The sequence below is a fragment of the Sapajus apella genome, unplaced genomic scaffold (assembly GCF_009761245.1).
Source record: "Sapajus apella isolate SASKATOON/1434 unplaced genomic scaffold, GSC_monkey_1.0 scaffold16, whole genome shotgun sequence".
Taxonomy (NCBI): domain Eukaryota; kingdom Metazoa; phylum Chordata; class Mammalia; order Primates; family Cebidae; genus Sapajus; species Sapajus apella.
The window spans coordinates 31,942,997-31,967,608 of record NW_022436956.1 but is presented as its reverse complement, the minus strand read 5'-3'; the positions used below and the strand labels follow the sequence as shown (position 1 = coordinate 31,967,608).

Genomic DNA, 24,612 nt, shown 5'->3' with positions numbered 1-24,612 from the left:
CAAGTCTGGTAGTGACGAAATCTTTCAGTAATTGCTTGTCCATAAAGGATTTTATTTCTCCTTCGCTTATGAAGCTTGGTTTTGTTGGATATGAGATTCTGGGTTGAAAGTTCTTTTCTTTAAGGATGTTGAATATTGGCCCCCACTCTCTTCTTGCTTGTAGGGTTTCTGCCAAGAGATCCACTGTGAGTCTGATTGGCTTCCCTCTGTGGGTGACTTGACCTTTCTCTCTGGCTGCCCTTAGCATTTTTTCCTTCATTTCAACCCTGGTGAATCTGACGATTATGTGCCTTGGTGTTGCTCTTCTTGAGGAATATCTTTGTGGAGTTCTCTGTATTTCTTGGATTTGAATGTTGGCCTGCCTTGCTAGGCTTGGGAAGTTCTCCTGGATAATATTCTGGAGTGTGTTTTCCAGCTTGGATTCATTCTCCCTATCATATTCAGTTATATCAATCAAGCGTAGATTAGGTCTTTTCACATAAACCTATATTTCTTGGAGGCTTTGTTCATTTCTTTTCACTCTTTTTTCCTCTTGTCTTGCTTACTCATTTTATTTCATTGAGTTTATCTTCAATCTCTGATATCTTTTCTTCTGCTTGATTGATTCGGCTATTAAAACTTGTGTTTGCTCCATGTAGTTCTTGTGTTTTTCAACTCCATCAAGTTGTTTATGTTCTTCTCTAAGCTGGTTATTCTAGTTAGCATTTCATCTAACCTTTTTTCAAGGTTGTTGGTTTCTTTGCATTGAGCTAGAACGTGTTCCTTTAGCTCAGAAAAGTTTGTTATTATCCACCTTCTGAAGCCTGCTTCTGTCAATTCGTCACACTCTTTCTCGGTCATGTTGTGTTCCTGTGTTGTTGAGGAGTTGTGATCCCCTAAAGGAGAAGAGGTGTTCTGGTCTTAGATGGTTTCATCTTTTTTGCACTGTTTTTTTCCCATCTTCGTGGGTTTACCTGGCTGTGATCTCAGCGAGCTGACTGATGTGGTCGCTTGTCTGCCTGTCAAGGTGCTACTGGGTTTCTAAGGACTCCTTCAGGTTACTAGGTAAGCTTCCTGTGTCTTTTTTGTTTACAATGCGAGGTTAGGCCCACCTCTTCCACTGACCTGGAGATGCTGCTGGGTTGTCAAGAACACTGTCCGTTGCTATGTACGTGGGCTTCCTGTGTTTTTTGTTAAAACATGAAGCCTAGTCCCACCTCTTTGTTGGTGGGTTGTGTCTTTCTTCCACAGAGCTGGATCATTCAGGCTTCAGCTCAGACTGAGGCATTGGCTGTGTAACCTGCTAGAGTTAGTGCTTCAGGGTTTGTGGGGGAGGGTAGGGACCCACCCAGCCACACCATCTGTCTCCCCACTTTCTACTCCCTCTCTCTCTGGTCATGGGGAGGAGGCCACCAGCTGCTTCATCTGTCTTCCCACTTTCAGCTCACTCTTTCTCTCTGGGCAGGGGGAGGGGTGTGATAGCTTGGTCTGCAGGCTCTCCCTGCTGGCTTATGGGCTTATGCATTTGCTTAGATCTGTGCACCAATCCGGACACCATCCTGGATTATTATTCGACTCTGTACTTGTAATTCCCAGCACTTGACTGGCAAAGATCCCCTGTTCCCTGTATTGCTGAGGCTTTGGGGGAAGCGCTCAATCTGGACTGGAATGCCAGAGGGGTAGCCTCCAATTCACCGGTCAGATACACCTTCTGGGTGAAGCGGCACCCCTCCCCACCTCAGTCTGCCCTGCTGGGCTTTGCTCACCGTCCAACCAGACCCTTTGAAATGTACCTGGTACCTCGGTTGGAGCTAGGAGATCCCTTGATTTCTGTGTCTCTCGATTTCTGTGTCTCTCTTGTTGGGTGTTGTGCACTGGAGTTGTGTCTATTTGGCCATCTTGACTCCCTCCCCTCCCTTTATAACTCTTATGAAATTTACAATCAGGTATTTATATTTGTGGTTATCTACATGTATTGTTTTTGCTGGATTATAACCTCAGTGAGGGCAGGGGACTGTGTCCATCATTTTCAGGTTCTTATGACTGCAACCTGACATAATGCCTGGCACATGGAATATGATTTGTAAATTACTCTCAGATGAATGGATAAGTTAAAAAGAGAATGAGCTCTTACCATGTACTATTATGCTAGAGACATTACTTATGGATGATAAACCAATGTTAGAATGGTCATTTTCCAATGTGCATTTACCTCCAAGCACAGGCAGATACGAAATGAGTACAAGAGTATATTTTAATTGTCAATAGAGTAGATATGAGGAAGTTTGCTTACCAGATCAGGGGAGGGGGGCTGCACGGAGGGATTATATAAGTAAATGGAAAAGATGAAAAAACAAGTTTGATTTCCTCACCCTTTAAAATGAAGTGTGCAAATGAGGCAATTTGCTATGATTACAGAATTCCCTTCGCAGCTGTTCCTCCTCTACAATGTGACAACCTGTATAGATTTTTTGCCTTAGGTATGTCAGAACACATAAAATGTCTAGGTGGTAGAAATAAGCATCCTGTTTGCAGGGCTCATGAGGAGGGCAAGTGGTAGATTCTCTGCAGTTCTGGAACCCATTGTGAACCCCAAGTCACGGAGACTCTAGCATATTGGCTGAGCATGCTCAGCCCATAATGTGCCCAAATTGTTAGAACAACCTACCCTTGAAACAAACAAAACACAACAATAAAATAAAATAACTGACAAATCGTCTTTAATAAATAAGCAAATAGCCTACATAGATACAGTTGCTTGTCTGTTGCACATGAGTGATTCCCCTTTCTCTTGGGAAAGATCACTTCATGTGATAAGGTGCAAGCTAAGCAGCAGCCCGTTTGAATGCCCTGTGATCATGTAAAGATGACGGGCAAGATACAGAGTTCATGCTCAAGTTCCCTTGAGTGTGTCTCGAGTCACAGCATAGGCAGGAGAAAACAAACCATTTCAATTCACAGAGACTTAGGTAAAGAATTATTAGCTTCATTTAAAATGCCATATTGTACTTTCTACATTTCTCTCTTAACAATTAAACCAGCTGTTACCCTTCAAAATGTGTGTCACTTTCTTTGCATTTGGGTCAAACTCCAACTGTGAAGATCCAGTGAAGAAATAAAAAAATCCTGCAAATACAGACAAGGGAAATAATAAGACATTTTTTCAAATAAAAATATTTGACAATATATGAAACTCAGAATCATAAAGAACTAAAAATAGAAAGCATTTATAGATTTTGCTTTTTGTCAGGGACTATGCCAAGCATGTTACATGAATTTCTTTTCATTTATTTCTGCAACTACCCTGTGAGGTTGTATATCTAACTCCATTTACAGATTGAGCAAGTTGAGGTTTAGACAGATTTCGATGCTTACTCAAGGTTACTTAACAAGAAAGGTTGGAGACAGCACTCTGTGCCAGCTCTGTCTGACAGCAAAGCCAGGTTCCAAGTTACAAGATTATTCCGCTTCCAATCAGATAACATTCTGCACTTGCTTGGAAACTCTAATTACCAATTTCTTTCTTCCCAACAAATCTCCCTTTTTCCCACATTGCAGCCTAAGAAGCACAGCAACTATTTCAAAACGCCAGAGGACCCTTTAATGCTCTGCAAACATGGTGATCGGGTTACCTTTCAATAAAGATGATCGGCCTCCACTCACCTACTGTGAGTAGAAAAAAAAATCTTCTTTATTAAACTTTGGGCACATAGAAAGGTATTTGCAAATGACCAGCACAGGCAATGACTGACAACTCAGGAAAGACAGAAAAAGAATCTCCTTGGGAATTAGTAGCAACAATAAGATTGGGTGGAGAAGGCCAGCCAACCAGTATTAAACCTGGCCACACCACTTGAAGGGATTTTTATGCTAACATGGTAATCTGAAAGTTGAGCTTGACTTCACGTTAGCTTTAGATGTGAGTACGTGACATTCAAACACTGGGATTTTATATGCATATATAAGGTAAAATGGTAAAATTTGTGTAATTTTCTTTATGATTCCAAACAAGTTATTTTGTGAAGTAGTTCTATAATGAGTACAAATATAGGTGAATCAAAATTTTGGAGGCAACTGGCCTTAAAAAAAAGCTTGTTATTAAAAACTTTCAATGCTCCTCTTCCCTCTGATATCATAAACATTTCAAGTGCACCATGGCCAAAACAGTAAGTATTCTCTTACCAAATTTTTCAAAAACAGCATCAACCTTTGAGTCAATCCCTGGGAAGTCTTCAGCTATTTGCTTTGGAAAGCCTGGCTCCATGGAATGCCTCTTCTCATCAAATCTGTACCGAGTAAAAGAAACAGCTCAGGATTGCATAGAGGCCATGTTACCAAACTTCTGAAATCATGTTAGGTTTAATGTGGAATTCCACTAAACTTCATAAATACAGCAAATAAATGCCAAGCATATTTGGGAACATAGAAATATGTGACTTGAATGGTACTGCGAACCATTCTTAAAGGCATATCTCCATCCAGAACAGGGTCAGCATCCTGCTATATGTAGCACATGCTGTTTGTCATCATAATTCTTAAGCCTGGACAGAAAGAACCTTACTCATCTTTCTGTCACGAAGACATGAAAGTGTGAACATATATATGAAATTTCCTACCACGATTGGCCAATATATACCTGCCCTTCCCACCCTGCACATTTAAGCCTTCTATGGTGGCCTCTTGGGAAAAGGGATTAGGATTAAAAGCAAATTAAGTGTGTTTTTAGCCCATGGGTCAGATAACAGATGGTCAGCCTCGATATCTCAAAGTCTGGGCAGATGACCCAGGAATCAGCTTGTTTGTGGGTTTATGTATCCATAAACTGGACTACTGTTGCTCATTATCTCTTAAATGTGCCATCATTATCAAGCAGAGGTAACAAATGGGTGAGGTTAGAGGTAGCCTTTGAAAATCATATAGTAGTGTTAGGAAGACAAGACAAACACACAATGAGACAGTAAACATACAGTGAGACAGTGAGCTGAATCATAAGTCAATGGAAAGGGAATGCTAAATTGTGGCCTGGATTCTCAGGACATTTTCCCAATTGAGTCTAACTAAAGTTCACAAGGGAAAGCTACATGGAGGTGATGAGACTTGAGCTAGGACTTGAAGGCTGGGCAGGATTTGAATGGGTTGAGGAGAGAAAGGGGGCTCCAGGCAGGTGGGGCACCAAGGGAAGCACCAGCGAACTGCACTTGGGACTCAAGGCAGGAGAGCTTATGGTGCTTCTATATTTTAAAGTAAGAACTTTCCCACAGTTGTCTGAAGTCCCATCCTTCCTCCTTAGAGAGAAGCAGGCCTAAGGTTGGGGTGGGGGATTTCCTTAGAAAAAAAAAATAATTTTCCTAACTAGGCTTCACACAAAGTCATTTCTCTTGCATCTCACCTCCAGTATTTGTCCTCTACAAAGAAGTATGTTTTCTTCTTTTCTTTATCAGAAATGGCTGCATCAATTTTCCTTACAGTTGGAGGGAAACCTAGGGTATGGATGCCTCTTGGGTATCCAGCTTGTACCTCATTTCCTCTGATGGCCCAGAACTGATTTCCTGTTAAATATCAATAATTCAGAGTCATATTGAATTATAACAGTTAAGCCTTTTAGCTTTAGAAATACACTTTAGCATCTTTGATTATCATGGTAAAGAAGTTGCCCAAATTTTAGATTTAATCACCAGCTCATAGTGGGCTTTTAGCAAAAAATTTGCAGACTGAATGAATGAACCAAGGTCAAATGAGAAAATTTACAATTCTGGGTAATCATCTTCCTTTCTTTATTTTTATCATCTATAAAATATAAGTACAATAATATCAGCCCTGGTTGTTACTTCATTACCTTTGACTACTGTACTAACCAGAACTTGATGTAGTAGAGAAAATTAAAGTGTTGTTTAATTTCTTGTGAGAGAGCTTATTCTGGCAAGTTAAAGAAATGATGATAGAATAATTACCTTTAAAAATGAAAACAAGATCCTTGCTAGTAACTTCGTATGCAGCATCCATGCCTGAAGGAAGAGACGGCCAAAACGAAGAGATCAAATACAATTCAGGTTCAAGCTTCCTGAGAGATTTGCGCCAAAAGTGCCTAAAAGATATGTAAAAAGAAGTGTAAATTGAAACACAGTCCTTTACCTTTAGAATATTTTCCTCACCGCCTTGCCTCACCCAGCTTCCCCCATTTTCCCATCTTCTAGGCTGGATGACAGATAGAAATCAGGTATATTGCCATTAGAAAATTTCTTTCCTTTTTCTTCAGAAGACTGCAGTGAGTCTCCTGTCATAGGTTCCAGAGTAATGTCTTCTATGAAAGAAAAGTTGTTCTTCATGCAAATGAATTATCCCAGGATAAGCTGTTATATGCTGTTCAAAAAGCTAGGCAGTGTGTATGTATGCATATGTGCTGTATAAATATATTCTTATATATGCATAGAATGGTTCTGGAAGGATGCAGAAAGTGTCTTGACTGTGGACGAATACAGGGAGAACTAGGAACTAAAATTGTTAGTTTTCTTCTAATTTGTGCTGTTTGAATGTTTGTCATGTGCATATTGATCCACCAGTAAGTAAATTAATTGATTAAATGTAATGTTGATCCTGATGTCATTTTTGAAGGAAGTAAAAATAAAATTATTATTCTAAAGACCTACTCATGCCTTTTGAAAAGCAACCGTGGCTTAAGGCATTTGGAAATAACAATTAGAAGACAGGAACCAGATCATCCTGAGCCTTCAAAAATGAACCTGACAGTTTCAGGAAAACGTGGGAAAAGGCAGTGCCATATCTAAATGATTTCAAGCTCGGAAGTTTCTGTTTGTTTTCCTTTCCAAGCATTGTAGATTAAAATGATAGAGAGGAAAATATAAGTTTTTAGTCTGACCTGTCTTTAAAGAATAGGATTTCTCCTCTCAGAGTGCTGATGGCATCAAAGGACAAAGCAGGATCGCATGCGGCTGGTGTCTCAGTTTCTGGAGGGACAGTTTCCTTGGGCACCAGAGGTTTCTCAGGGGAACCAGGGTGAGGTCCTGAAGGGGAACATTAGGAGAAATGTGATACGTTTCAATATATGCCAATTTGTATGCTTTCCAAACATTCTCAAGGTGCTTTAAACTAAACCATAGATACTTTATGTAGCATTTGAAAGCTTTTCTAAAGACCATCATTGCAAAGCTACAATGGCTAATTTTCCCAGCATCACTCACCATAGAGGGACTGAATGCCATTCACGTCATCTTGAGACAGGTGAAACTGAGTCAGGTCTGTGAGTGGGTTGTAGACTGGGTACATCAAAGCTTCAGTGTTGTCTGAGTGAAAGAGACCCAGGGTGTGGCCAAGTTCATGAGCCACAACGAGGAATAAATTGGTCCCTATTTAAGAAATCAAAAACAATAGTCACTTACTTTTTAAATACATGTACATTATACAGGTCTGCTGTGCATTGTATTGGTTGTTACTTCTTGGAATCACACAGGGCTTTTTTCACCTTGTTTGTTGGTTAATTGAACAATTGACTAATTACACACTTAATGGAAAGCTAAGTGTATTTTAAAACCCATAGTTGAAATCAATCTTTGAGATTGATTTTCCAGTTACATTCACTTGCTCCCATACCCCTGAACCCACCCCCAGCCTCACAACCATATTAACTCCAGAAGAATCAGGCCCTTTTTCTTGTGTTAAGGAATGGAATTAACCCACTTGTTTAGCATATGTTTATCTTCATTTGCCAATGCAAAGCTAAACACTGTTTTAATATATTTACATTTGCCATTTGCAGTCTCAGTTAAAGGAAACTATATTCATCTTAATCCATAATGTCTCAGCCTCATCATCATGAAGTACACATTAAGACTAAAAACATGCATAATGATAGATGTCATAGAATTTGAAAAATTGCTTTAAAACACAGCATGCCCAATCATGTCTAACATTTGTTACAAAAGAGATTTAGAATAACAAACACTGGCTTTATTCAAAACTTTTTCCTTCATATTTTTAAAAGCACCCATAAATGCTAAAATTGGGAGTCATTGGGTAATTATAATCAATACAGTAATTACTATGTTACTAGTACTACTTGTGTAACTTGTGATGCTAGGAAAAAATCTCATTTGAGACTTTGAAGGAAGGTTTCTTTGCAAGAATTAATTAACTCAACCAAATCAAGAATTTTATCCAGCACTAAACTCACATTTGTACATCCTACAGAGGTTTACATTTTCATTTTAAATCCCAGTTAAACCTCAGATGTAGTATTAATTGTTTTCCTATTTTTTAGAAGTAGTATTGTTTTAGCTAATTTTTTGAAAACTTTGGATGTCATTCCCCAAAATATACAGTTATGAACTGAGAAACATTCTTCTACCTAAACAGTTAAAACGTTGTATTTGGGAGTTAGTCTTTTCCTTCAGAATGAGTCCATAAAAATTCTTTTAATATAGAAGTACTAAAATAATGCCTCAGACAGAAAAAAAAAAGAGAATCTCAGTTTCTGAAATTTAATTCTGATTTCTAGTTTGAAGAGTAAGGAAGTAAATGGAGGAAATGACATAAGCAATATCCAGAGCACATTTTAGATCCAGTGCAATACGCTATCCCTTGAATGTTTGCATTTGGATATAATGAGAAATTTTTCATAATAATGGTGACCCTTAGATCACAAAGATCCACAGTCATTAAAGAAATACTTAATGATATTTCCTATATTGCTTATGAGTATAGGAAAACTATTAAAGCATCTGAAAATGTTTTCAATAATAATTAAAACAAATATATATTTTGCTGATCCCTGATCCACTGGCAAATCCAGAACATCCCATTTCTTGAGCATTCTTGGTTATTAAGAGTTTTCCAAAAATAAAAAATTAACATCAAAATCACTCTGAGAGATGTATAACTAACCTGTGGTATCCGTTGTCCATTGTTCATCATCATCAAAGTGGGCATCTCCATTAATCCCTGGCCCAGGGGCATAGGCATGAGCCAAAACTTTTCCAGGTCCATCAAAAGGGTAAAAGTCTCCATGTTCTAGTAAAAAAAAAAATTATTGGAAAGATAGGTAATGAGGATCTGTTTTGAGGCTTTTGCAGTACAAAAACACCAGATAGATAAATGGATGCATTTCATTGCATTTCATGTGTTTTTGTTTGTTTCTTTGTTTGTTTTTACCTCTAACTGCAAAAGAGATCATTATATCAGCCTCTCCTTCATACAGCCTGGAGAATGTGAGTGGAGTCACCTCTTCCCAGACTTTCAGAGCTCTCTCAATGGCAGAATCAACAGCATCTTTTGGCAAATCTAGTGTATAATTCACAATCCTGTAGGAGAAAAATTGAAGCAGTTGCTATTTTCTCCTATGGTATAGTTTATAAAATTCTAATCTTTTGTGAAAACCTCTCTGAACCATTACCTGTATGTAAGGTGGGTTTTCCTCCACTTTGGCATGCCGGGAAAGGTGTTGAAGTGACCAACGTCAGGAACTCCACACCTGGGCTTACGCATCACCTCCAGAGTGTCAGAGTCCAGCTTCCCTGTCACCTCCAACCCAAGGAACTTCTGCATTTCTTGGATTTTTTTAACAACAGGACTACTGTCCTTTCTTCTAACAAACTGTTTCGCATCTTTTTCGAGGTTGTAGTAGTTTTCTAGGTATTGCTAATAGAATAAGTATAGTTTTCAGGTCATTCTTACAATTTTAAGCTATAGCTATTTATAGTAAGTTTTTGCAGTTGCTCACTTTTCTTAATCTATTTGGAGTCTCTAGTTTGCTGAAATAATGTCAAATTTTGTAATATGATGCTAGCAACATAAATATTTAGCTAAAATTACATTGCATTAAAAAAAAAAAAAAGATGTTCCAAAGCAAGATATGGTTCATCCACTCTCCACTTGTTATCCATGTGCCTTAAGCCCCAGTGCTGTTACTGCTATGGTGTTGTGGGATTTTAAGAAAACACCTAACATTTCTGACCTTTGTTTCTTCCTACGTAAGAGGAGAAGCCCAAATGGTATGATGATGAGACCCTTTCCACTTCTAACACTTTATAACTCTCTATTCCTGAGCTGTTCCTACATAGTAAGCTTAAGCATTCTATGTGGGTTTTAAGACACACAGAATGGTTTGAACTTACTGTGGAAGCTCCTCATCTGGCCAGGTCAGTAAGTGTTAATTACCTGAACAAGGTCCATTCTGGCATCCTCATCCCTTGCAGCTCCATCCAACGGATAGGCTGAGCAAACTGCCATGCAGCACAAAAGTAGGAATGGAAGACTCTTCATTTCCACCAGCTTTACTTAGCTCTATGTTGTCTCAACGCCTTGCTGTCTTGCCTGCCTCCTTGTAGGTCCACCCTCGGGAGCCCAGCTTTTAAAGAGTGACAGTGTTTGTTTGGATCATCCGCAGCTTGACTCATCCTTGCTTTCATCCAAATGGCAGTAGGACCATTTCCAAAAATTTCAAATTCCAAGGATGATACAACCTACTTTACTAATTTCTCTTAACCTTCCCAAATTTGCAAGGCAAAATAGTGATTAATCTCCAGGAAGTGCTTCCTGTCTTGGTAGAGGAGAAAACTGGAGCATTTTTTTTTTCCTCTGGAAAAATTGACTGGAATTCACTAGACAGTTTACGTTTGTGTTTTTGACAGAAGTAGGCTGACTTGGTAAAACTCAGAATTGTGCAGAACTTCTAAAAGCAGTTTTATTTTAAGAAAAACATTATAAAAGCAAATAAAATACATAAGTAAGAGAGAAGTGTACATATATAGCTATAGTCTATACTATATACAATTATACTCAAAACATAGAAGATAATCTAGAGGGAATTTGGAAGGGGAGATTTATTTTTTTTGATTCTGATTTGAAATGCCGGCTATTGACTGTGGCTGGATTTGCTGGTTCTTGAGGAGGAAAACCTCATGGGCAGAATAGAACAAAGAGGGTCTGTGAAAACGAAGGAAGCATATTCCCTTTGGGTTGGTTTTAATTCTGTACCTAATTTATTAATGGCTGATGGAACCATGTAGCCGCTCCATAAATACTTGTAGAATTGAAATGAATTACGTTGTTCACTGGACTGAAATTCTCTCTGTCCTTGTCGTCTATACATGTCTTATTCTCTTTCAATCTCTTCCCATCCTCCCTAAATTCAAATTAGCAGATGCTTTGAAGTTGAAAAGCAGAAGCCATCCTAAATTCTCTGCTCATACTCTTCTGTTTTCTTCATTTCCTTTCTTTTCTGTTTCTTTGTTAAGTAGAGTGTTGCTCACATCATTGGTGTATAGTAAATGCTTGTAGGCGAGACTCTAAACATATTCAGAAGAAGAAATTTTGTAAAACTTTTTATAGTCCTTCTGCCACCTGCCACTACCCATCTCCCCGACACTTCCCTGATCACCACATTTTGTTTGTTTGTGTTTTTTGCAACATAGTTTTGCTCTGTCACCCAGGCTGGAGTGTAGTGGCATGGTCTTGCCTCACTGCAACCTCCACCTCCTGGGTTCAAGCGATTCTCTTGCCTCAGCCTCCTGGGTAGCTGGGATTACAGGCACATGCCACCATGCCTGGTTAATTTTTATATTTTTAGTAGAGACAGGGTTTTACCATGTTGGTTAGGCTGGCCTTGAACTCCTGACCACGTGATTCCCCCACCTAGGCCTCCCAAAGTGCTGGGATTACAGGTGTGAGCCACCACTCCAGGCTATTTGTTCTTTCTTTGCTGACTTATTTGTTCGCTAAAGGGAAGAGCATCTTGGGAGTGAGAACTCAGTAAAAGGATGAACACAAATGTGCATTTAGTAGACGTTTAATAAGTGCCCATTTTGCTTCCTCTTATTTACATCTCTTTTGCATTTTCTTCTTTGCTTCATTTTTTATTAAGAAAAATAAACATTGAAGAAATGTTACCCAATAAATTTAAAGAGATTTCTCTGTGATAATAAGATCACTATGACTGAAGATGCCTAAACAGGTGATAGCCACTTGGCAGGGAGCTGTATATCACATTTAAGCCTTCATTTTTATACTAGATTATGTCTAAAGACTTTCTAAAATTTTATTTAATAAATAGAGACAGGGTCTCACTATGTTGCCCAGGCTGGTTTCAAACTCCTGGCTCAAGTGATTCTCCTGCCTCAACCTCTCAGAGTGCTAGGATTACAGGCATGGGTTACTGAACCTGGCCTAAAGACATTTTAAAAACAGTATTCTATGGTTCTCCATTTCTTTAAGGAACAAAAAAAAAAAAAAAACCTACGTCTTGTCCTGATTGAAATAAAGGGAAAATATTTGGCCACACTGATATGAGGACAAGGAGAACAGAATGGTGGCAGTGATGTGAATTCCAGGAAGAAACAGTGGAGCCCAACAGATAAAATATTGAGAAGTTAGAAGCACAAGAGCTGTGGCAGCTCTAATTTCTTCTAGATTATCCTTTGTAAATTTTCTCTGGAATTATAACTTATCAAGCATATTTAAAGTTTAGAAGAAAGCCTGTTAGATAACATGTTTGTTTTTTCAACTGTTAAGATGTAATTGGCAAAATGAGCCATGTCATTCCTGAACTAAATACAAAAGTTTGCCATATTTTAAAACAGCTTCAGTGACTTCCCTGGGAGATGTTTCCCAAGTCCCAGAAGAGTCATTAATTGTTGTTCAATGGTATCTTGTACCTGCCTCTGCTACTGCATTTTCCACACTGAATTGTGGCGAATTGGTTTATCTGTCTCATTCTAATGTAAGGTACTTGAGGGTATGGACCATCCCTCATTTGATTATGCATTCCTAGTACTTAGCATGGTATCTGACACATAGTAGGTAACCAAAAATTACTTAGGGAACTAAATAATATGAATGAAAGGCTCACAGCAAATGTTAAACAGGTAAATTAAAAGTGAAAAAAAATTACAAATCATGCAGATGTTTCTAGATTTGCTGATCCTACATGTCATATATTCTAAAATACTCTAAAAACTAAATTTTTAAAAAGTTTTATTTCCATAAGATAGAGCTCTCGTCTAAAGTCTCTCTATTATATAATTGAAGTCCTCATTCATATGTCTCCAGAACACGCAAACTAAAATTGTAGAACCAGGAGTTTTCTAACCATGCATGAGATAGTGAAATTGCATTTTATAGAGTACGTTTCAAAAACCAATGCAGTAATGAGAAGGAATAGGTAAAATTAAAAAGCAACTGAGTGTAAGAAGGAAGGGAGGGAGAAGGAGGGAGGAAGAGGAAGAGGGAAGAGGAGGAGAGCAAACACTCCAGATGTAGATGGAGGTTCTGAATACCAGGGGAAAAAAGTGGGCACTTCCAGCAAGAAATGAAAATGACTGTTCCACAGAACAATCACTTGTTATATGATTAAATATATACAAGGGTCAGATAATGGCTAGTTTTATATATCTGACCTCTCAGGGATCAAGGCATAGGATTAAATTTACATTAAATCTAATCCTTGGATTTAAAAACTGGCAGTGAGGCCAGGTAACATTCTGTCTAATAACTTTTCACATTTGTCTTCCTATTTGTCATGCTTCTTCATAACTAATCAAACATGATCATGCATGACCCTTGCTACCTCCAGCTGATGTAATCATTCTTTCAGCTATACATTCATTTATCAAGGGCCTGAATCTCAAGAGCTTCAGAATACCCAAACTAAGAGTATAGATTTGGAGATAAAATTTAGAAGATCAATTTAGTTAAAAAAAGAAGTAATCAAAATAGCTATTTAAAAGCAGGAAAGAAAGAAGGAAGGAAGGAAGGGAAGGAGGGAGACAGAAAAGGAAGGGAGGAAGGAAGGAAGGAAGGGAGGGAGGGAGGGAAAGTTATAACCTAGCTGAGTAGAGAATCCCCTGTAGAATTAATTCTATAAGAAATAGGCCTGATATGGTGGCTCCCGCCTATAATCCCAGCAGTTTGGGAGGCTGAAATGGGAGGATTGCTTGAGCCCGGAAGTTTAAGACCTGCCTAGGCAGCAAAGGGAGACCTTAGCTTCACACAAAAAAAATGATAATTAGTCAGGTGTGGTAGTGCATGACTGTGATCCCAGGTATTTGAGAAGCTGAGGCAGGAGGATCACTTGGGCCCTGGAAGCCAGCTCTGATGGTGCCACTGCACTCCAGCCTAGGCAAGACAGCAAGACCCTGTCAAAAAGCAAAAGAGAGAAGGAGAGAGACAGAGAGAGAGAGGGGAGAGAGAGAAAGAAGAGAAGAAGAAGGAGGAGGAGAAGGAGGAGGAGGACGAGGACGAGGAGGAGGGGAAGAAAAAAGTTGTACAGGAATTAAGCAGCAGGTATTTACTTTAGGGTTTCCTTTAGAAAAAACTCATAAAGTAGCAGATAAAGTGAGCCTGGAATGATTTGGGGCTTCTTGGTCTTTTGGCTAGATCAAGTGTAGAAATGGAGGAAAATTCAGTAACAGAGTACACGAGTATACAGAGTCAAGAAGAAGTCTATATGAAAAATGTCAAAGAATTACTTTTTATTGGAATAAAAGGTATACAAAGGGTAATAATGAAAAATAAAAAATAAAGTTGTGAAAAGATAGGTTGGAGCCCAGTCACAGAAGACCATTACTCTGTAGCTAAGGTGCTTAGAGTTTATTCAATTATTGGTGGAAAGCTATGTGATATGGTTTGGCTGTGTCCCCACCCAAATCTCATCTTAAATTGTAACTCCAATGATTCCTATGTGTCGTGGGAGGAACCTGGTCGGAGGTGGTGATTGAATTATTTATGTTGGCCTTCTGTGTGCTGTTCTCACAATATGAATGAGTCTCACAAGATCTGATGGTTTAAAAAATGTGTGCTTCCCTGCACAAGTGCTTTTTTTGCCTGCTGCCATCCATGTAAGACATGATTTGCTCCTCCTTACTGTCTGCCATGATTGTGTGGCTTTCCCAGCCACGTGGAACTGTAAGTCCATATTAAACCTCTTTTTCTTCCCAGTCTCTGGTATGTATTTATCAGCAGTGTGAAAACAAACTAATACACTTGTTTCTACAAAACATTTTAAGTGAATTTTATTTACTTAAATAAAATATTATCTGCTTATTATAGAAAATTTAGAATATATAAAAAGTAGAAAGAAGAAAAATCATTTATAGTCTTGTCACAAGGAGAAAAACACAGCTAACACTATTAACTATGTACTTTCTTTAATTTTTTTATACCTGTGTATTATTTTTTGCATCACGTTGATCATGGGAATTTATAAAATTTCATTTGTATTTTCCACATTTGAATCTCACTAGCTGGACAGAAGTACTAATAAGGCAACATATTCTATATGAATTATAGGGTCATGTTACTCAGACTGATCTCAAATTCCTGGGCTTGAGTGATTTGCCCACCTTGGTCTCCCAAAGTGCTAGGGTTACAGGCATGAGCCACTGTGCCTACCAATAAAATATTTTGATACAGGTATGCAATGTGTAGCAATCACATTGGGGTAAATGGGGTGTTCATCACCTCAAGCACTGATCATTTCTTTGTGTTATAAACATTCTAATTTATTGTTTTAATTATTTTAAAATGTACAATAAATTATTGTTGACTGCAGTCACCCTGTTGTGCTATCAAATACTAGATCATATTCATTCTAACTATATTTTGGTACCCATTAACCATCCCCACTCCCACCACCCCTCACTGCCCTTCCTAACCTCTGGTAACTATCATTCTACTCTCTATTTCCATGAGTTTAATTGTTTTAATTTTTAGATCCCACAAATAAGTGAAAACTACTGAAGTTTGCCTCTCTTACCTTGCTTATTTCACTTAATGTAATGTCCTCCAATTCAATCAATGCTGTTGCAAAAGACGGGATCTCATTCTTTTTTATGGTCGAATGGAACTTCACTATGTATATGTACTATATTTTCTTTGTTGATGGACACAGGCTGCTTCCAAATCTTGGCTATTGTAAATAGTGCTGCAGTTAACATGGAAGTATAGATATCTCTTTGACATGTTGATTTCATTTCCTTTAGATAAATATTCAGCAGTGGAATTGCTGGAACATATGGTAGGTCTATTTTTAGTTTTTTGAGTAACTACCATACTGTTCTCCATGGTCGTTGTACTAATTTACATCCTCACCAAGGGTGTACAAGGGTTCCCATTTCTCCACATCTTTGCCAGCATTTGTTATTGTTTGTTTTTTGGAGAAAAGCCATTTTTACTGGGGTAAGATGATACCTTATTGTAGTTTTGATTTGCATTTCTCTGATAATCAGTGATGTTGAGCACTTTTTCATATCACATAGCTTTTTATAGTTGAAATCAAACTATATATTGTGATTTTTATGCCTATTTGCCACAGAAACATTCAAACATTCTAGTTGGAATGGGAATTCGAATAGAAAAGGGATTAGGCACAGGTATTTCTGCACGTGATGGCTCAGTCTTTTTTCATTTATAAAAGCATAATGACTCAGATCACTCAACATGAGTGGTAAAAATGTCGAAATCTATCGTTTAAATTCTTTGGCAATGACAATGGCTTTTATGTGGCTCCAGGCAACTCTGGTTTTATGGAGGAAAAGAGCATTTTGTAATATTCTTGGCACAAATATTCCAGTTATGTAAAACAGAATAACAGAAAAATTTCAGTGGTTCTCCAACAGGCAATATATTTCATCTGATTGTAGCATAAAATAATGATGCTTGATAAACACTTTTTCTTATATGAGGATTAGGGTGGAAGCAGGAGAACAGGTATGATAAACATCATGGATCAAGCTTAACTCTGGGCTATAAAATCCACCTGAAAAGACATTTTTCAATCAGAAAACGACTTTGTCAAACAAATCCAGTAAAGGTAGCTCCATTAAGCTTCTCATAGCCTTACCTATGCATTCTGAAATTGTTCACTTTGAGTCAGTTGGTAATTGTATGTCTTTACGTAATTTTTTCCAAAGGTGGTTCAGGAGTAAAATTTACTGATTCCAGCATGACTGAGCATGGCTTTTGTTAAAATTTCCTATGGGAAATATCTTAGGTGAATATGAAACTCAGTTCTCAATCTTTTTTTCTATCTTCCAGAATCAACACCTGTTCAGTAGAGATAGAGCTTCAGTGTTTTCTATTATAGTTGATAGAAAAACATATATCCTGGCCTCTGAGAAGAGCAAATATCTTTCTAGGTCTTTCAGATGATGAGAGGTTTGTCAGATTTCATAAGGCAAACATAGACAGGCTTCTGAATACTTTTTCTAATACAACTTCACTGTTTTTATAAAAAGTGGAAAAAAACATTCTAAAAAAAGCTTTTCCTTTTATGTGCTCTAGGGTAAGTTTGGGAAAGGCTGCTTTAGTGGCTACTAAGCCATTGTCCTTTTAGACTGAAAATTTTCTAGATATTGCTTTTGATCCGATAAGTGACATCAGAATTGTGTTTCTGTGAGATTTATCCAGTAGCAGTGATTGAGATGGGTTGAAGTTGACTAGTTCAGGGGCCGTTGTAATCATCCAAGTGAGGCGCAAAAGCAACCTGAAGGACTGCAGATATAAGCAAAAAGACTTAAGAAACGAAAGTGATGTTACAGACAGAAAAAGGCAGGCAAGATGAGAAAGGCATGGCATGGCATTGGGACTTGTGAATTGGCATGAGCTAGTCTGTAGCTAAGGTTGGGGTCCTTTCTTTGTGACTTGGCAGATCATTGTCTGTTGTGGAAATAAAGACCAACTACATGGGAAAAATAAAGGCTGTTTATTCAGAACTTGCCATAGCAACGGTGTCAGCCACTGTCACTTGTGTTTTGGCAGAGACTCAAAGGCAGGCAGAGGAGAGGGAAAGCTTTATAGTGGAAAAAAGGGGGATAAACAGGAGGCTTTGGAATGGGGGTGCTATAGGCAGGCTAACTGGCTGTAGGCATCCTGTGTGATTGGTTAGGAGTGCCTATCTTTCTCTGATTAGTCCTGAGTTGGAAGCAGGGACAAAATTTAGGGATGCTGTCAGTTATTATAATCAACTCTTGGACATTTGGGGCCAATTGTAACAGAAATTATTGTTTAGCTTTCTGGATTGCACTACAGGGAAAAATCTGGCAATCTACAAATCTGACATACACAAGGCTGGCCTATTTATTTTAGTCAAGAGGATTGGTGTTCTGGGCACTTTGCTGCAGATTGTGGGTCAAAGTTATGTATATATGATCTGGCCATTGTCCATTTGTACATTCACTCTCTCATTGGAAAATTGTCTCTTAACTCCATGGCTTAAGCATCTCTGTAATGGATGAAAGTCCTGTGTATTTCCTTGGCTCAGTGACCTCTTTTGCTACTCACATAATTTTTGCTTAAACTCCAGAACTCATAAGTGCTTCATTCCAGAGGTTAGCTTTCTTCAAATACTTCTAACCAGTAATGTTCATTCCCCTGACAAATCTGTGGTAATGGTCCTAGGCGCTGCTTTGCCTCAGCTCTGACACAGCTCATCACCTTTTGAGTCATGACTTCATAAATGCTGACACATCCTTTGAATGGGTCACATTATGTAAGAATGACAGAATGAAAGTTTGTGTTGTAGTAACAGCTAAAATTAAGGTTGGATGTGTACCAAGGCAGAACTTGCTCATACAACTCCACAGAGCTGCTCTTGGTGAACCAGCTTAGTCCATATTAAATCCATGCAGTTGAAAGAACAGAACCAGGATTCTAAACTTTCATTATATTTTATAGTTTTAGGTGATTAATGACTTTAAGTCTTCTCAGAGTTCAGGACCAGCCTAGCCAACATAGTGAATCTCTACTAAAAACACAAAAAAATTAGCCTAGTGTGGTAGCACATGCCTGTAACTCCAGCTACTCAGGAGGCTGAGGCATGAGAATTGCCTGAACCTGGGAGGTGGAGATGGTACCACTGCACTCCAGCCTGGGCAACAGAGTGCAATTCTCTCTCAAAAAAACAAAATACAATGAAATAAAAAATAAGTTATAGCTATATATATGTTCATAAAGGACAAGTTTTACATATATATATGTGTATATATAAAATTTTATATATCTATAAAATTTGTCCTTTAAGAATGAAGAAAACTATTATGTGTATATATGTACATGAATACATATATATATATATATACACACACACATGCATGTACATATATATACATATGATAGATTTCTATCATGTGTATGATAGAAAACTTCTAGAGTGTGTAATGTGGTCAAACAGATGTCAGTTATATATGTATAACTGTCCTTTAAGAAAGAGGAAAACCACAATATATTGATCATCAACTATATACCAAGCACGTTACATATATTATGTCTAATCTTCGCACCCACATTGCAAGGTAAAGGTTAATATCTCTGTTTTACAGGTAAAGAAATTGAAGATCAGAAAAAGTTAAAAGGTTTGTTCAAGTCCACATAGACAGTTAGCAGCAGAGATGGTACAAACATCGTCCAATCAAAACCAGAACAAACAGAAAAAAGAGTTTGCAGTCTTCAGACTTATCCCAACTCCTGTTTCTTATCTGTTTATAACACTCTCTTGGCCTAGACTTAACCCTTTATATAAATTTTTTCTTCCAAATTTTCATATTTTTGAAAACTGAAACCTGGAAATGTCTCTTAGTGTCTGATGGATAATCAGCATCTATTTTGGAGGTACCTCTCATAATTTTTCTGACTTTCTTCCCCTCTCTCTAAGCTTGGTCTTTTCTGCCTATCATCTTCCACTGGTGCTGCCCAGATGTGACCCAGTTAGGGCACAAGTCTATGAGCAGTCACTGTGTGTCACTATGATTCAAAAATACAAAGCCTCCTAATTCACGAAGGTTGGTAAGTGTTCCAAATCCTGGGAAAAGAACAAAATCTTGTTGGCTGTGAATTTGTAAGCACTTGTCAACGTCAAAAAAATCCAACTCTAAGGTTCTGAGCATACACATATAATCCAGTACCTTTGTGGTTTGATACACATTTCGCAATCCTTTTTTGTTTTGAAAGTCATACTTTATTCAATTATAAGATGGGAACACGCTGTTCAAGATCTTGAATTTAGAGTATAAGTGGAAAAACTTCTCCTCAAACCTCACTTACGTTCACGTCTTTCTTCATACTTTCATGGTAACTTGACTGGACCAAAAAGTACAGAGGATGTTGCTAATTTGCCAACTTTAAAATTTTGTGCCTAATAATGAGCCAAATAGTATCAAAAAATATTCCTTGCTAGCTACAAGAATAGTAGCCAAAAGAATCTAAGTGCTATAGTAGTAAAAGCACAGGTTTTTGAATTAAACAGCCCCCAATTTAAATCCTCGTTTCTATACTCAGTAGCTCTGACACCAAACAAATTGCTTGTCTTCTTTATGCCCCTTTTTCTTCACTCTTAAAATGACAATCAAAATGTCTATCTTATGGGCTTGATATATGTAACAGAAATTATGTAAGAACTTCTAGGAAAATAATAAGCATTATTATTCATAGCAAGAAATTAGATATCTAGAATAAGGGCCAAAAAATGAGGTGTATCTAACTTTGGAAGGTAGTGTAGTTGGGAATGAAGGCAACATGGGGAAAATGAAAGAGTGACCAAGTGAGTTCTCTACCCTCTCCACAAGTCAGGGTGGTTCTTAGGGGATGAATGTACTTAGTGAGGAGGAGAGCAGCAAAACTGGGAAATTCTGGGTCCAGAAGAAGTTGAGATGTGAAGAAATAAGTTTATTTAGTTATTTAATTCAGCCTACTAAGTGTCAGAGACCTCACCTATGTTAATTCTCAGAACAAATCATCTAAATGGCAGATATTATTTTCCCTGAGATTCAAAGAGGTCAATAATTTGCCTAAGATCACACAGTGAGTCACAGAGCCGATTTTCTAACTTATCACAATTGTGGACTTGGTATAACAAGTCACTGCCCAGAACTCTACCTGTCAAGATATTTGCAACAGGTTGAGACAAGCCACACCTTCACTTCCTGCAATAGAGCAGACGATATATTCTGAAGGACTATTTCACCATAAAACAACTACAATCTTTTTTTTAATTAGGTAAGCACTCAAATTACTTTTATCTAATAAGAGTAAGCAGGAATTTTACGTTTGCTGTTTCATTTTATATATTATTTTTCCTGGGCCTTCATTTATAGGTTATAAAACTTCAAGGAACCATTCTCAACTAACATTCTCAGATATAAATGATTCCAATTACAAATAATACTAACCTAAGCATTGTCATTACTTTTAAAATCCAAGTTTCTCAAAGTTTTATTTTTTATTTAATACAAAATGACCTTGTTCACCCCACTAGCTGCCTAACAAACTGTTTAAAAAACTAAGTATTTTTTGTTAAAGAGCAGATTACAGTACAAGAAATGTTTTCCATACTCTTATTGAAAAAAAAAAACAAGATTCTGATACACATAATGAATCTAAATCAAAATTCACAAGTGGTCGCTGAAATCCTGTCAACTTTCATCCCAATGCAATAGAAATCCACAGTTATAATGCATAAACAATTCAAAATTATAGTTTATAATGGAAATGTCAACAAGTCATAACTAGTACACGTTACTACTGATGAGTTGCACTATACTTCAATCAAGCATAGCAGATGTACATATCTGATAGACAAACTGCTTAGAAAATTAAAGCTATTGGAGCTATAAAAAAGGCATATACAAATATGAACATAGCAATGCCAAAGCATTTGAGTTGTTTAAAGCAAATGAGTAAGATGTGATGTAAATACATCTGATAATTCTCTCTGTAAGCCACTGTCCACTGATTTATAAAGCTATGGTTTTATAACTCTTCTACACTGCTACATACAGTAATTTCATTGTATGTTCTTGACTACAATGCAGTCTTCAAATCATCTTGCAGAGCTTGTATGTATCATCTGAATTTCCCCAGAAAATCAGCTTGTCATTTTCTCAGCAGCCTGTTTAAGCAGACAGAAAAGAACTGCTTAAACATGACACTGTAGAATAATAGGCTAAGTACATTCAAATTAATTTCAAATGATGTCAGCTGGGATGATGGAGTAAGGACCTTCAAAATATCATTTTCCATAAAAACAAGAACATTGGCAAAAAAAAAAAGTCAACATCAACTTTTTTAGAATCTTGAAAATGAATCAACTGTGTACAACAATCTTGGTGGCATATACTCAAAAAAAAGTGACTGAATGTTCACAGAGCTGCTCCATGGTGGTCTCATAAACCAACAACCCACGATTGCAGTGAAAACAAGCAACCAGCCGGGAGCAGTGGCTCACGCCTGTAATCCCAGCACTTTGGGAGGCCAAGGCAGGAGGATTACTTGGAGTCAGGAGTTTGAGACAAACATGGTGAAATCCTGTCTCTACTAAAAATACAAAAATTAGCCAGATGTGGTGGTGTGTATCTGTAATCCCATCTAGTTGGAAAGCTAAGGCAGGAGAATCACTTGAACCCAGAAGGTGGAGGTTGCAGAGAGCCAAGATGGTGCCACTGCACTCCAGCCTGGACAACACGCAAAACTCTGTCTCAAAAACAAACAAACAAACTAAAAACAAAGAAACAACAAAAATAACCAAAAATGGTGGCTTTGTAAGCCAACAGCCCACAATTACAGTGAAAACAAGCAACCAGCAGCTGCTGGAGTCCAAATAATGTAAGAGCTCTTTCAAAGTCCTATCTGAAGAATTGCCATTATTTGACCTGTCTGTCAGTTTCCTGGAAAACCCCACTCACAAGGCTTGTTTTTATTCAGCCTGACTCAGAACACACCCAGTGCAATCAACATTTTCCCAGGTCATTTGTCAAAAACAGTTGGCAGCAATTGTTTAACATCATAGCTGCCTGAGCAGTAAAGATTCCAAAATGTAGTCATTCCACATTTAGGAATATACCATAGAGAAACTCTTGCATTTGTGTTTCATAAGTTGGACAGAGACCTACTGCCTCATCTGTAATAGTAAAAGACCAGAAATAACCCAAATGCTCATTGGACAGTAGAGTGGATAAATTGTAGTATATTCATATAATGTTTTATATCTTTCTTAATAATTCAAACATATAACATGTTACAACTATACTTAGTTGTAACATAATTTGATAATACTTAGTATTATCAAGTATTACAAAATAAAGTATATACAAATTTTTTAAAGGGAGGAACTATTATGTACTTAAGCACCAAAATCTGAGATATAAAATGTACATCTGCGGAGATGAAGACCAGTGAAGGCTGGATTTGCTTGTGACCAGAAAGGTAGTTAGGATTTGTATACAAGACCAAGAGTGCGGCAGTTAAGGAGAAAAGACATGAGGAGCAAATTTGCAGAGGGGGCCATTAGTATGACAGGAGAGATTCAATATGAATGCATCAAATCATTACACAACTCTAACAGTATCATTTATTGGCCACTGTTCATGTGTCAGTGTTATAGATACATACATATATTATATGAAATCTCTAGCGTTTAATAGCCACGCTTCACAGATGAGTAAACCAAGATTCAGCTGATTAAGTAACCTTCACAAAGTTATGTGGCCAGATCAGTAGCAGCACTGGTATCCAAATTCATCTTGGATACTTTTGTCTTTTTAATTAATTGATACTTTTATAAGCATGAAATTCTCCTCTGTAAGTAGTGAATCTCAACTGTAGCATGATTCAAAGTCATTCAGAGGGCTTACTTGATGAAACAGACTTCTGGACTTCAATTTTAAATTGATTCAGTAAGTATGAAATGAGACCTGAAATTTGCATTTCTAATAAGTTCCTGATTTATTGATGTTCCTCAATCAGGAACCACATTTGGAAAATCAGTTCCATATCTAATTTAGCTGCTATTAATGTACCCACTCCATCTTTCTTATGATTAGTGTTTGCATGATATATCATTTTCATCCTTTTACTTTTAATATAAATGTCATCACATTTAAAGTATTTTTCTTAGGAAATAGTTTCAGTCTGACAGTCTCTTTCTTTTCATTAGAGTCTTTGGGCAATTTATAATTAATGTAATTATTGATATGATTGGACTTAGATCTAATCACTTGCTATTTGTTCCTATTTGTCCCATCTGTTATTTCTTCCTTTTTCCTCTTTTCATATCTTCTTTTGATTAATAGAATGATTTTTAGTATTCCATTACATCAATATTATTAGCTTATTAGTTATACCTCTTTGTCTATTTTTAATGAGTTTTTTTAGGATTAAAATTTTTATCTCTATCTTTTCAGAGGTTACCTTCAAATAGAATTATACCACTTCACCTGTAAGAATCTCACACCTATATTTTTCTTCACATCTTTTGTGCTATTGTTGTCATACATTTATTTTACTTGTATATATTCTGTCAACTCCATAATACATTTTTATTTCTTTGCTTCAAATAGTTATTTTTAGTAATTAAAAATAGAAAACTGCCTTTTATATTTACCTATATATTTACTCATTATGATGCTCTTTATTTCTTTGTATTGATATATTACCATTCATTATCATTTTCCTTCTATTTGAAGAACTTCCCCTAACATTTTCTGTAGTGCTTTGTCTTCTGAAAATCAATTATCTCAATTATTGCTTGTCTGAAAAAGTCTGCACCATTTTTCATTTTTGAAAGTTATTTTTACTATAGAATTCTTAATTGATAATATCTTTTTTCTTTCAACATATTAAATGTATCACTCTATT

The 24,612-nt window shown here is 37.2% G+C and overlaps 1 protein-coding gene and 1 long non-coding RNA gene across 3 annotated transcripts in view; one reads left to right on the top strand and one right to left on the bottom strand.

Moving 5' to 3' along the window:
* Positions 1-24,612, top strand: part of LOC116556405 — a 400,504-nt gene that overhangs the window by 171,305 nt on the left and 204,587 nt on the right. For both annotated transcript variants that reach the window (XR_004270978.1, XR_004270977.1), the window contains exon 6: positions 3,538-3,647. This is a non-coding gene — a long non-coding RNA (uncharacterized LOC116556405). The remainder of the gene's footprint in view (positions 1-3,537; positions 3,648-24,612) is intronic.
* MMP3 (matrix metallopeptidase 3) lies at positions 2,678-10,524 on the bottom strand. Its single transcript, XM_032285747.1, has 10 exons — positions 10,150-10,524; positions 9,386-9,630; positions 9,145-9,293; positions 8,878-9,003; positions 7,179-7,343; positions 6,857-7,001; positions 5,931-6,064; positions 5,369-5,528; positions 4,162-4,265; positions 2,678-3,105 (listed from the first exon to the last, which is right to left on the bottom strand). Exons 1-10 carry the CDS (start codon positions 10,252-10,254, stop codon positions 3,005-3,007), a joined length of 1,434 nt encoding a protein of 477 aa, XP_032141638.1. The 5' UTR covers positions 10,255-10,524; the 3' UTR covers positions 2,678-3,004.